Source organism: Pogona vitticeps, chromosome 4 (genome assembly GCF_051106095.1).
Source record: "Pogona vitticeps strain Pit_001003342236 chromosome 4, PviZW2.1, whole genome shotgun sequence".
NCBI lineage: Eukaryota > Metazoa > Chordata > Lepidosauria > Squamata > Agamidae > Pogona > Pogona vitticeps.
The window spans coordinates 229,918,559-229,932,764 of NC_135786.1; the positions used below are offsets into that span (position 1 = coordinate 229,918,559).

Below are 14,206 nucleotides of genomic sequence, written 5' to 3' on the forward strand. Positions count from 1 at the left end.
TCAAATGGACTCTCTACTGCCTTAAGGGAAGTCTTGTGTTTTGCCAGGTACCCCATGGGGAATGAGTCATCCAAACTCACAGCAGTATCTGTTGTCATAAGTCTGGTTCGCATGAACTGAAGTTGTCCCTGAATGTTTTCGTGATCAGAACAGGAGACATTTCCCGGAGTGCTGCTGCCAAAAATAGCCAACATCTTTTGCCCATGTCTGTGAGTTCTTGCATCTGCCAGGTCACAAGGATGACACAAAAATCAGGCTTTTCCCATTCTTGCTCCACACACCATGGGGTGACCCTCCTATAGCATCCTGGGGGTTCGTGGGTTGTTCTGATGTCATAACATGACATAACATGTTAGATTTGGCTTGATTAATGCATGCTGTGGGGACGACAGAGGACAAGATGGCTGGACAGGGTCATCGAAGTGACCAACATGAATTTATTTTATTTATTTATTTATTTAACTTATATGCCTCCCACTCTACCCAAGACAGGAGGGCCTGGCATGCTCTGGTCCATGGGGTCACGAAGAGTCAGACACGACTTAACGACTAAACAACAAATGCATGCTGTAGGCTATGGTGGTAGAATTCTGACATGGGAACTGGAATGGATGTTTTCCTGTATGGAAAAACACCCTTCAGATAGAAAGGTAGTATCATCTTAGGAGTGGAACAGACAAAAATCTGTCTCTTTTCTTTCCTCTTTCTAGTTTTATCATAGAGAAATAGATTATCATGGCAAAGTCTTTGAAAACCTATAAGGCCTGCTATATATAGATAAGGCAAACTCTCTAATTAGTTTGGGTGCTTTTCTCTGCTACAAAAACAAAACAGAAACTTTGCTCTTAGAAGTTTCTGTACTTCTCTACGTCTTCTGTTACTGAGCTGAGAGAAATTTCTCTTTTGTTAAAGGTTTAAAATAACATAATCAAATTCTTAAAGAAATGATTTCAGGTGACCATATTGGATTTAGGAGCAGTTTTCTTCCGTTTTTCTTAGATTGAACATTTGAATAAGTTTTTTTCAAGATACAAGAAAAATTATGTCCATCTTTGACATTAGCCCATCCTTTTCTAAATAACTTTTCCCTTCCCCATGGTATTTGATAATCCCACTTCAATGTACATCTAGCCTAGGAAGCTGATGTAGTTTACTGGATATATATAAAATGGTAAAAGCAAAAATAACCAGAAATTTTTTTCACATGCATTACCATACCTAGCCACTAGAGAGATTGTGCTATGTACAGTATCCTTTGCTAAGCTAGCAAGGTTATGCTCAAAATCCTCCAAGGTAGGCTTCAGCAGTATGTGGATCGAGAACTCCCAGAAGTGCAAACTGGATTTCGAAGGGGCAGAGGAACTCGAGACCAAATTGCTAACATGCACTGGATTATGGAGAAATCCAGAGAGTTCCAGAAAAATATCTACTTCTGCTTCATTGACTATGCAAAAGCCTTTGACTGTGTGGACCACAGCAAACTATGGCAAGTCCTTAAAGAAATGGGAGTGCCTGACCACCTTATCTATCTCCTGAGAAGCCTATACGTGGGACAGGAAGCAACAGTTAGAACTGGATACGGAAACACTGATTGGTTCAAAATTGGGAAAGGAGTACGACAAGGCTGTATATTGTACCCCTGCTTATTTAACTTATATGCAGAATACATCATGCGAAAGGCCGGACTGGAGGAATCCCAAAATGGAATTAAGATTGCCGGAAGAAATATCGACAACCTCAGATATGCAGATGATGCCACTCTGGTGTCAGAAATTGAGGAGGAATTAAGGAAGCTTGTAATGAGGGTGAAAGAGGAGAGTGCAAAAAACGGTCTGAAGCTCAAGATCATGGCCACTGGTCCCATCACCTCCTGGCAAATAGAAGGGGAAGATATGGAGGCAGTGACAAATTTTAGCTTTTTGGGTTCCATGATCACTGCAGATGGTGGCAGCAGCCATGAAATTAAAAGACACCTTCTTCTTGGGAGAAAAGCGATGACAAACCTAAACAGCATCTTAAAAAGCAGAGACATCACCTTGCCAACAAAAGTCCAAATAGTCAAAGCTATGGTTTTTCCTGTAGTGATGTACAGAAGTGAGAGCTGGACCACAAAGAAAGCTGACTACTGAAGAATGGATGCTTTTGAACTGTGGTGCTGGAGGAGACTCTTGAGAGTCCCCTGGACTGCAAGGAGAACAAACGTATCTATTCTGAAGGAAATCAACCCTGAGTGCTCACTGGAAGGACAGATCCTGAAACTGAGGCTCCAATACTTTGGCCATCTCATGAGAAGACTCTCTGGAAAAGACCCTGATGTTGGGAAAGTGTGAAGGCAAAGGGAGAAGGGGACCACAGAGGACGAGATGGCTGGACAGTGTCATCGAAGCAACCAACATGAATTTGGCCCAGCTCCGGGAGGCAGTGGAAGACAGGAGGGCCTGGCGTGCTCTGATCCATGGGGTCACGAAGAGTCAGACACGACTAAACGACTAAATAACAACAACATAGCACAATTGCTGGCTCCCTCTAGTGGCTAGGTATGGTAATGCATGTGAGAATAACTTTTTTTCCTAGAATTTTTTCCTTTAATATTTTTAATAATTTCAGACCATGGATAAGTGAATCAGTGGATACTGGTCCCGTGGTTAAGGGGGTCAACTGTATATGGTTTTTATATTCACAACTGGGTAGGAACATACATCAAAGAAGGGGGAAGGGAAAGGGAAATAAAGTGTGTGTAAGGTGTCGTCAGCCTAGCAGATTTCGTAATCTCATGTCAACTAGTAAATTCCTGAACAACTCTAGTAGAGTGGTCCATATATTTTGATAAATTTTTGCCTCCCTCCTGTTGCATAATGTTTTTTACTTCGGGGCCAGATCCTTAAGGCCCATGTTCTGATCTGTGGTGTGGTGGTGATTCATTTGGCCACTAAGGTTGTTTTGTGGCTTCATATTAGAGCTGTTGGGCTGTTGTCTGGAATCTTCCAGAAAGCTTTAACAGATTTGAAGTGCTTGGCTCCCTCCCTTGACTGCATATCCGTAAGCTGTCTCACTTAATTTGTTTCTGGGCAAATGGCCTTGGTGTTTCTATTAACAGGATAACCATCTATCTTATGGCAGTTCCTTGTCCTAAAATAAAGTGTTCTGGGTCTTCTGTTGGTATTTTCAGTCTCTGGAGCTAGAATTTTAAAAACAGCTTTAGAAAGAAGGTGTTGTTAACAAGATGGAGAGCTGTATTAAATGCCTCAGGCAGTTCTGTGGCCATTATCGAGAGAGAAAATGAGATGAAATTACAGTATTGAGGTATATTTTGGAAAACTCTTCATTAAAGAGGAACGCCTTTAAATATGGGCTCTCTGCATTTAAAACCTAAGATTCTTATCGATTCTTATCATGGGAAATGCAAACTATTTTGCTATTCCACTCTTTTTGTTTATACAGTGGTGCCCCGCATAGCAATGATAATCTGTACATCCAAAATCGTCGCTATACGGATTCGTTGCTATGCGAAATAAAAAAGCCCATAGGAATGCATTAAAACCCCTTTAATGCGTTCCTGTGGGCAAAAAACTCACCTTTATGTGAAAATCCTCCATGCGGCCACCATTTTCGCTGCCCGGTAAGTGAGGAATCCAGGCCAAAACACAGTGGGTGGCCATTTTGCCATCTCCGCTCCAGCCCCTCCCCACCTCACAGCTGATCTGCGCTGTTCTTAGAAGCTTCCCCAGGCTTGCCCAGCAGGTAAACAGGCAGTGGAAATGCACTGGGGAAGCCTCTGAAAGTGGTGCTTTGCCGGGGTGGGTGTGGGTGTGTGGCAGGGGCAGACCCGCCACCCCCCAGCGCCCTCCCTCGTGCCCCCCTGCGACAAGCGGGGCTTTCAGAGGTGCATTTTCAAAATCTTCATCGCTATGCGGATTTGTCATTAAACGGGGCGCCCGTTAAGCGAGGCACCACTGTATTTTTATTTGGTTTTAAACTGCATTTTTTATCTGTGACAGTGGCATTCTCCAAACAAACTGATGTAAAAGTAAGCCACGGTAGACAAACGGCAAACAACGACACCAGAAGATGTTGCACACATGCACTGTGGTTTTGTCATTCTAGTAATATTATTCTCTGGTCTTTAGCTCCCTCTGGTGAAAAGATGTATTCGTTGTGCATAAAATCACACAAACGATGGAAGACTTTTCTTGGGGCTTGTTTACTTGTCTGTCTGAATCCAACAGCTCTGGAGAATACTGAGAGAGAGAGAGCATTCCAGTGCTGTTGATTTTTTTTCAGGGAAGACATTTCTATCTCACAGTTTCCAACACAAATGTTCTCAGGCTGGATAACAGCAAGTTAAAAATCAGTAAATAGCCATTATGATGGCATGATAAATACATTAGAAAGGACTGCACAACTTCTGTGGTTTAACTGGATGCTATAACGTAGCGAAGAGGAGTGAAAGAGGAGAGTGCAAAAAACGGTCTGAAACTCAACATCAAAAAAACTAAGATCATGGCCACTGGTCCCATCACCTCCTGGGAAATAGAAGGGGAAGATATGGAGGCAGTGTCAAATTTTATCTTCCTGGGCTCCATGATCACTGCAGATGGAGACAGCAGCCCTGAAATTAAAAGGCGCCTTCTTCTTGGGAGGAAAGCGATGACAAATCTTGACAGCATCTTGAAAAGCAGAGACATCACCTTGCCAACAAAAGTCCGAATAGTCAAAGCTATGGTTTTTCCTGTCGTGATGTATGGAAGTGAGAGCTGGACCATAAAGAAAGCAGACCGCCGAAGAATTGATGCCTTTGAATTGTGGTGCTGGAGGAGGCTCTTGAGAATCCCCTGGACTGCAAGGAGAACAAACCTATCAGTTCTAAAGGAAATCAACCCTGAATGCTCACTTGAAGGACAGATCCTGAAGCTGAGGCTCCAGTACTTTGGCCATCTCATGAGAAGAAAAGAGTCCTTGGAAAAAACCTTGATGTTAGGAAGGTGTGATGGCAAGAGGAGAAGGGGACGACCGAGGATGAGATGGCTGGACAGTGTCTGCGAAGCAACCAACATGAACCTGACACAACTCCGGGAGGCAGTAGAAGACAGGAGGGCCTGGCGTGCTCTGGTCCATGGGGTCACGAAGAGTCGGACACGACTAAACGACTAAACACATAACGTAGGAACATGAGCAAGTTCTAAAAGACAACATCAGAAGAATCTTCCAGAGGGTGATATCCTGGAGGGTCCTCCCATGGTCCTTGTCTGCTACCCTTCAGAAGATAGATGCACCAAAGGAAGGCCTGAGAAGATGGCTGCTGAAAATGGGACCGCCGATGCAGAGGACTGTTTCACATAAAATATCCCACACATGTATGAAAAGAGCAGACTTTCCTCCATTTGCACCTCAAAGGCTATGGTGCTTGCTGGGGGTCACAATCAGCAAATCGAATGTATCTCTTAGATCATTGGTTCCCAACCTTGGGTCCTCAGATGTTCTTGGACTAAAACTCCCAGGTGTTTTCACCACTAGCTGTGCTGACCACGATTTCTGGGAGTTGCAATCCAAGAACATCTGGGGGCCCAAGGAACAGAATACAGTCGTTAATCATCGGTGGCTGATCCATTATAGTATGTATTGGAGTATAGTGGGACCAGTTTCCAATCATAAAGCCGTAAACCTGCATCTGGAGATGTACCATCTTTGCAGTTATAGGTTTATAAGATGGCATACTTCTCTAGACAAAATAAAAGGAGAAGCATACACTATTCTAGTGTATAGAAAATGCTTGGGAGTGATCTCGAACCTTATGTTACTCCCAGAGGGCAGGGAGGCTGGAGTGCCTTTGCCCAGCTTTGGCTGGTGAACCAGCTGTGCCACATGCTGTAGAATGTGGATCGGTCCATCGTAGTCTATGCCTCTATTAACTCTGGATAGACGGCTCCAATGAACTTTGCATTGGGTTGCCCTTGGAAAGGGTTGGAAAATGCAGCTAGGACAAAAGGTGTCAGGTGGGCTGTTGTCTAGGGTGCGCTTTAGGAACTGTAGAACACCACTCTTGGGTTAACAATTCTGGCTTCCAGTTTGTTTCTGAACCCTATTCAAGATGCCGGTCTATACCATAGGACCATGGTGTCCACTTTATCTGCAGATGCAGAAAGCATGGATAGAGAAACCCTATACAGTGGTGCCTCATATAACGAGTGCCCCGTTTAACGACGAATTCGCATAGCGATGGCATTTTTGCCATCGCTTTTGCGATCGCATACTGATGTTGCCTATGGACTCTAGGGAGTCCGGCCATGGCTGAGGTAGCCGCCGCGGGTCAGATCCAAGCCGCGGGGGGAGGGTGGGGGATCCGGATGCCCCGATCCGACCTGCAGCGACAACTCCCAGCCATGGCCGATCTCCCCCACCACCACCATCGGGCGCAGCGGGAGAAGCCGCCTGGTGGGGGAGGGGGAGATCGGATCGGCTTCTACCATTCTTCCAAGCAGCCCGGCTGCTCCTAAAGGGCTGCCCCAACTGTGCTTTCAGCAGCAGAAGAGGTGCCCGGTGGAGGAGAAAGGCCAGATCGGCTCCTGCCTTCTCCTCCACCGGGCACCTCCTCCGCTGCAAGCACCATCGGGACAGCCCTTTGGGAGAAGCCAGGTGGTGGGGGAGAAGGCAGGAGCCGATCCCATCTCCCCCCACAAGCTTCTCCCAAAGCACTGCGCCCGATGGTGGGGGAGAAAACCGGATAATCCGTTCCTATTAGAACGGATTATCCGGTTTTCAATGTATCTCTATGGGAAAACTCGTTTCACTCAGCGATGTTTTCCCATAGCGATGTGTTTTTTGGAACCAATTAACCTTGCTATGCGAGGCACCACTGTATATACATCATCTCTGGTTCCCTCTAGAGGCCAGTTCTGGTAATACATCTTGGAAATGTGTATTTCTGGGATTTTTCAAGTTAATATTTTCCGGCAGTGGATCAGTGAAACCGTGGGTACTGTTCCCACAGAAATAGCCGTCCTGCTGTATATTATTTAACGGCTTGGGACCAAAATACTTGACAGATGGCAGCCTCGTCCACATTAACTCCCATCATAAGGGCATCATCAGGTTGGTTTGGTCCCTATTGAGCTTTCAACAGTAATGCATGCCAAATTATTTCACTAGGCTTTGCCTTTTATCCTGTTTCTGGTGTGCTGTTGAAAAACATCTTGATTTTTGTGTTTATGCTGTACAAGAGGTTATGGTGCGTAGCTAAGAGAGCAGGGTGGGTAGAAAAGGCCAGTCTCGTTCCTTTTAATAAATAAATGGAGAGGAGCATGTCTGTGTTGTTTGGACGCCAACCTCCAGAATTCCCCAGGCAGAATAAAAAGTCCACAGGTCACCATGTAAATAGCATAAACCATCTTTATAGGCCATGTCATACCATATAAACTGTACACTGTTTACCTGTACAGCAGAATCAGAGTTTGGGACAAGTTCAGTCTACAGTGTCTGGTGTCTCAACTGATTTGGGCTGTCGCCATTTTCTTGATGTTTGTTTCCTCCTGTTTCTTTAGGATCCGGATTGCTGGGATTAGAGGCATCCAGGGGGTGGTCCGCAAAACCGTCAATGATGAGCTGCAAGCGATTGTCTGGGAACCTCAGCATATGGACAAGATCGTCCCCTCCCTCCTGTTCAATATGCACAAGATTGAGGATGTTGACAGGTGATTACATACATGCTCATGGTGGTCGTTCTCCTGCACCCCCCCTCCCAAAATCAATGTTAATATATTCAAGAAATAAGATATATTCGTTTTACCATTCACAACTTCCAACAATGCCATGTAAACTTAGAGCACCCTTCCCTAACATCCGATGTCCCAGAAACAGTTGGACTACTTCTCCCATAATTCCTGGCTCCCATAAATCTGATAGCCAACTAGGAAAGTGAAGACTGCCTTAGACTGTATTAAGGGCCAGGCAGAGGCTATGGACAGCCATAAAAAGGTAAAGGTTCCCCTTGACATTTAGTCCACTCGTGTCCGACTCTAGGGCGTGGTGCTCATCCCCATCTCCAACCCATAGAGCCAGCGTTTGTCCGTAGTCAGTTTCCGTGGTCACGTGGCCAGCGCAACTAGACACAGAATGCCATTACCTTCCCACCGAGGTGTTACCTATTTACCTACTCGCATTTGTATGCTTTCGAACTGCTAGGTTGGCAGGAGCGTTCACTCAGCGATGGCCCCTATGGGCTTTTTTTGCTATGCGATGATCGCGCGGATGCGATCAAAGCATAGCGAACAGCTGATTGGCGGTTCCAAAATGGCCGCCGCTAAAACAAAATGGCGACCGCTGTTTTGCCTCGCTAACGAGGCATCCAAAATGGCCGCCGCAATGGAGGAAACTTGCAGAACGGTGAGTTTTAAGTCCATAGGAACGTATTAAATCAGTTTTAATATGTTCCTATGGGCTTTTTTTATTTCATTTAACGATGGATTCGCTGAGTGAGGGTTAATCCGGAACAGATTAACCTCGCTAAGCGAGGCACCACTGTATTTTTATCTATATAATTGGCGAATGGCTAGATAGCTCAGTGTTTTAGGTATCTGGCTATGGAACCAGAGGTTGGAAGTTCAACTCCCCACAAGGCCTCCTGTGAGTAGAATCAGCCTGTGTAGCCTTGGGCCAGCTGCGCAGTCCCAGGGTGCCCCCTAGAGGAAGGGAAGGATAAACCACTACTGAATATTCTCGCCCTGGAAAGGGTCGCCATAAGTCAGAATTGAAATGGTGGCACATGATTATTATTAGTTGTTTTGGTTTATATCTTGCCTTTGAGCCCTGGGAGCTATTCGTGGCTCCCTTCCACCCTTTTTCGTCTGGCAACAGGGGAGGCTGAGAATGTGTGCCACTGTTTTCTTTTGTGGCTGAGCTGTGACTAGAACAAGGATCTCCAAGGCCAGCCTCCAATACTTCAATCTCTGAAATATACAGGCTGTTCAGAAATGCCGTCTGCTGATGAACTGATTGATCAGAAACAACCAAGGCAACAAATCAATTAAGACTCCCACGGGCAGCAGCCCATTTAAAATATGTATGCATGGTTGAAATTGGGAAGACCGATGTTGCGGATTCGTACGTTGGAGGAGACCAGTTTACCCAAAAGGCTAACGCCTATTCGCGTTGTGCACCGTCTACCCCTTGGCTGCATAGATGACGCAGAGTCTGGAAACAGTACTTATGGATTGTTTGATCTGTTGCCCTGATACAATGCAGACAGTACGTTTCTTGTCTAATTTTGGATATTTTGACTTTTCGCATATGGAGGCAGTGCCTTTGGAGGAGTGGGAAGATAGCAGATGGTTCAGACAGATGGCCTCACGTAGGAGGAAACACTATCCACAACCCTCTAGTAGATGAATAAGAACCCACACCCAATTTTAAAAGAGAAAGAAAGTTTTGCCTTTTTTAAAATTTTATTTTATTTTATTTTATTTATTTATTTATTTGGTCTGTGATAGCAATAAGGAGCTGTGTATATTCTTTAAATACTGTTCCTGGCTCCGAATAAACAGGACTGATTAAATATGTTTCTCATAGATAAGATAACCTAAATATTAGTAATTAGAGATGGGCGCAATCTAGAGATGGGAAGGCCTAGGGCAAACGCACACACACACACAGAAACGAAAACTTGGGGGGGAAGCATTTTCCCCCCATTTTTTTTCCAAAGCAGTTTTTCGGGGGTTTTTCCCAGAAAAATTGGGGGGGAAAATGAAGTGCAGAATACGTTCTTTTACAATGATAAATAATCATGTGACGTGGCATTCAAACGATATAATGTGAAGACCTTAATGGAAGACTTCTAAGATTTTATGTATTTAAGTGATCTGATTTGGTGGTTCATGCCGGTTTTTCCTTTGAATAAAGAAAGGTTTGGCGCTTCCCAGCCCTGCTTCCTCCCTCCAGCATCCACCTAGAGGAGGTGGAACAGAAAAACCAGGGCTGGGAAGTGGAGTGGGTGCCTGCCAGATGAGGCAGGGTTGGGAAAACCACCAAACACCTGTTCCCAATGAAGGACAAGCTGGCACGAATTGCCAAACTGGTGGTTCGCGCCCATCTCTATTAGTGATGTGTATGTTTGTGGGGTTTTGTTTGTTTGTTTGTTTTTTGGATTTTGACTCTTAGAATTCCTCAGACAGGATGGCCAGTTCAGGCAGTTGCAGTCCGAAAACCCAAATATTTACACCTTTGCAAAACATCAAAATCTACAGTATATCGTGGAGATACTGTATTTTTCCATGTATAAGACTCTACTTTTATCTGAAATCTTTAGACTAAAAATTGAGGGTCGTCTTGTACATGGAAGTAGGCTGAGGAGAGAACAAAAACAAGTGGAGGGGACAGCAGGGATCAAAGCGATCCTGCAGTGCTTTGATCCCTTTCCCCCTACATTTGCTAAGCCCCACTTAGATTTCTTAATTTTGGATTAGAAAAGTGTGTGGGGGGGTGTCTTATACATGGGGCGTCTTATACACAGAAAAATAGGGTAATTTGGTCAGCCCAACTAAAAAAAAGGCACAGATGTGCATTATCTCCAACTGAGAGTCATATTCTTGGCCTGAAGAGTCAGGGTGAATTGAAATATTAGGTTATGAAAGAAATATGGGGAACCTTTGGGTCCCTGCATGTTTGGGGTGACAACTTATACAGCTTTTTACCATTGGCCGGGCTGCTCAAGCCTTCTAAGAATTGAAGTCCAGATTAGGCATCCTTCAGTCTTGAGAGATTTGGTGACGTGCTCTGTATGGAGGACATGGAACAGCGTCTACTGCGGCTGAGGAGGCCAATTCAAGAGTGACCATCCCTTCCACACTGAAGACCAATAAAACTGTCCCCTGTCCACCTCCCTGAGTTGGCTGGTTTCAGGACTGCCTCTTTGCCTTGGTCTGCTGGACAAGGGTCTCTTCAAATTGGGAGAGGCCATGATGCACCGCCTGCCTCCAGGCTGAACGCTCAGGTGTCAAGTTTTCCCATCTGTTGAGGTCCATTCCTAAGGCCTTCAGATCCTGCGTGCAGATGTCCTTGTATCACAGCTGTGGTCTCCCTCTGGGGCGATTTCCCTGCACTAATTCTCTATACAGGAGATCTTTTGGAATCCGACCGTCAGCCATTCTCACAACATGCCCAAGCCAACGTAGACGTCACTGTTTCAGTAATGAGTACATACTAAAAATTCCAGCTCATTCTAGGACTACTCTGTTTGGAACTTTGTCCTGCCAGGTGAAGTTCTGCACATGAAGTCCAGAACACCTAAAGATATGAGGGTTTTTCTCTATTCCTGTAAATGCTGTCATCTCAAAAATCCCATCTTGAGGATTTTTTGTCCTGAGAAAGAAGAGGAATGGGTATCTTTTCTAATACAAGGGGAAGATCAGCTGGGGAGGGAACCGTGAAGATTGTGCACAGTCTTAGTCATTTAGTCATGTCCGACTCTTCGTGACCCAATGGACCAGAGCACGCCAGGCCCTCCTGTCTTCCACTGCCTCCCACAGTTGGGTCAAATTCATGTTGGTAGCTTCGATGACCCTGCCCAATCATCTCGTCCTCTGTCGTCTCCTTCTCCTCTTGCCTTCACACTTTCCCAACATCAGGGTCTTTTCCAGGGAGTATTCTCTTCTCATGAGATGGCCAAAGTATTGGAGCCTCAGCTTCAGGATCTGTCCTTCCAGTGAGCACTGAGGGTTGATTTCCTTCAAAATGGATAGGTTTGTTCTCCTTGCAGTCCAGGGGAGTCTCAAGAGTCTCCTCCAGCGCCACAATTCAAAAGCATCAATTCTTTGGCGGTCAGCTTTCTTTATGGTCCAGCTCTCACTTCCGTACATCACTACAGGGAAAACCGTAGCTTTGACTATTTGGACTTTTGTTGGCAAGGTGATGTCTCTGCTTTTTAAGATAGTAAAGATTAATTCCTTCCCCTTCTGCTGAAAAATCACAGCCTCATTGGAACATAAGGTCTTTTCGTAAAATATTGCATGCATCTGTTTTAATATTTAGACTGAATCACAGTAAAATCGTTGCACAGACTTTGTATTCCCTTCACTTACAGATACAGGCTAAGTGGTTAACCTGCATCTCCCATTATATAAAATGAACCTTTCCGTAAATGGGCCTCCCGCACACTTTCTAAATGACTGACCTTATGTGGAAGCTCTTGGATTTGGGGTTGTAATTTTGGATAACGGCAGAGTATTAAAAGCTTCTTTGACCCGTGGAGGGGCATAGCCATTTGACTTCTCTTTCCAGCGTTGGAAACTTATAATTATCCGAAAATCACAAGAACCGGGGAAGCTGCTGGGTATTCAGCGCTCCACTGATGCAAAGTAAATATTTAAAATCAATCATTAAAAAAAAAAACAACAGCCTCCCCTCAAGTTGACAGTTTAATTTGATGCAAAATAATGAGGATTTCCAAATGCAAAAGACCTTGATCATGATTGACCCTTGTTGCATGTGCGTGCATGCATTTATGTGTGTGAGTAAGTGAATGTGCACATGTACGAAGAACATTCATAGAACATTCTATCTCATGCTGCAGTCCTTTAGACTGGTGGTTTCCAAATCTGGATCCCCAGGTGCTCTTGGACTCAAACTCCCAGAAGCCTTCACCACTAGCTGTGCTGGCCAGAATTTCTGTGAGTTGAAGTCCAAGAACACTTACTTTACCCAAGGTTGGGTGCCACTGTTTTAGATGATCGGTGGGCCCTTAAGATGTAGTTGTCCTGTAACTCCCATTCATTCCAGCCAGACCAGCCAATGAGACGGAAGTCTGACATTGCACTCCAGCCACATCAGAGGTGATGTATTTTGCTCACCTTGCTTTACACCAGTGGTTCTTAACCTTGGGTTACTCAGGTGTTTTTGGACTGCAACTCCCAGAAGCCTTCACCACCAGCTGTGCTGGCTGGGGTTTCTGGGAGTTGCAGTTCAGAAACACTTGAGTAACCCAAGGTTAAGAACCACTGCTTTACACAATGAATAGTGCAAGCTGGCACTTGAAGAATGAGTTTATAGACCTTATAATGTATGTCATTATATATGTATGGTTTGGGGATATTTAAGTAACCTCTGAGGGGGGATTGGTTTTGTTTTCAGTCGAACCTGCCCCCCATCATCGCCGTCAGGACGAGAAAAAGAGAACCCGGCCATGCTGGCGGAGAACTGTTTCAGAGAACTGCTCGGCCGAGCGACCTACGGGAACATGAACCATGCTGTCCGGCCAGTTTTTGCGTAAGAAATCAACGTCCCTCTGTTTTAAAAAGCTCTTAAGTCTGCAAAGTCTCGCGCTTGGAACAGCAGAGAAATGAATAAAAATATTCCATCTTCTAAGATAATTTAAATTTCGTTTGGAACACTGACACTTATATAAAAGGATCGGTTGTCTTCTTGAAGAGAAATGCCAATATTTAGTTATTTCATTCTTGCAGGTTAGAAGGAGGAGAGTTTGAATTTTTTTTCCCCCCTGTTGATTGAGATTGCAAGAGTTTTGGTGTATTTTTTTCACATTGTAGCACTTTTTTTCATCATCATCATGCTCAAATATCAGCATTTTTGTATAAAAACTTTACAGTTTGCACAGAAAGACTTGTATCATGTGCAAAATAAAGGATTTCTAACAGAAAATAGAATTCTTCTATTCAGAAAGAAATGTTTGTTCTGGGTTTTTCGGGCTCTTTGGCCGTGTTCTGAAGGTTGTTCTTCCTGACGTTTCGCCAGTCTCCATGGCCGGCATCTTCAGAGGACAGCAACCTGTACCTGTTTCTTTTGTTAGCGCTATTGCTAACAAAAAAGGGGAAAAATTATTTTTTTTCATTGTCAGGCACGAGTTAAAAAATGTTACACTAGCTTCGCATCTTTTTAAATGAGGATGAGACTTGCCAGTATTGACTTACTCCTAAATGAACGTTAGTAACTGTCCCCGCAGTATTGTTCATAGTTATCCAAGCACACGGATTGTGATATAAATGTGTTCGCTGTATTTTCGCTCATGTCTATGGAAACACAGGGTTCAGGCAGGGTGGGATTCAAACTCATCTGATCTGTTATATTCTGCTTTATCTTATTTTAGACATTTAGATCATCACAGACTCTGGGATCCTCATGAATTTGCTGTTTCCATTTTCAAGATCATTATGTACTCGATACAGGTAGGTTTTGACTGGGGAAAAAAAGGACAATTAAACAA

The 14,206-nt window shown here is 44.4% G+C and overlaps 1 protein-coding gene across 2 annotated transcripts in view; it reads left to right on the top strand.

The window, feature by feature from the left end:
* Positions 1 to 14,206, top strand: part of EFR3A (EFR3 homolog A) — a 107,826-nt gene that overhangs the window by 42,098 nt on the left and 51,522 nt on the right. For both annotated transcript variants that reach the window (XM_072999347.2, XM_072999346.2), the window contains exons 7-9: positions 7,539 to 7,688; positions 13,117 to 13,251; positions 14,090 to 14,168. In XM_072999347.2, coding sequence (XP_072855448.1) covers positions 7,539 to 7,688; positions 13,117 to 13,251; positions 14,090 to 14,168 — 364 coding nt within the window. The remainder of the gene's footprint in view (positions 1 to 7,538; positions 7,689 to 13,116; positions 13,252 to 14,089; positions 14,169 to 14,206) is intronic.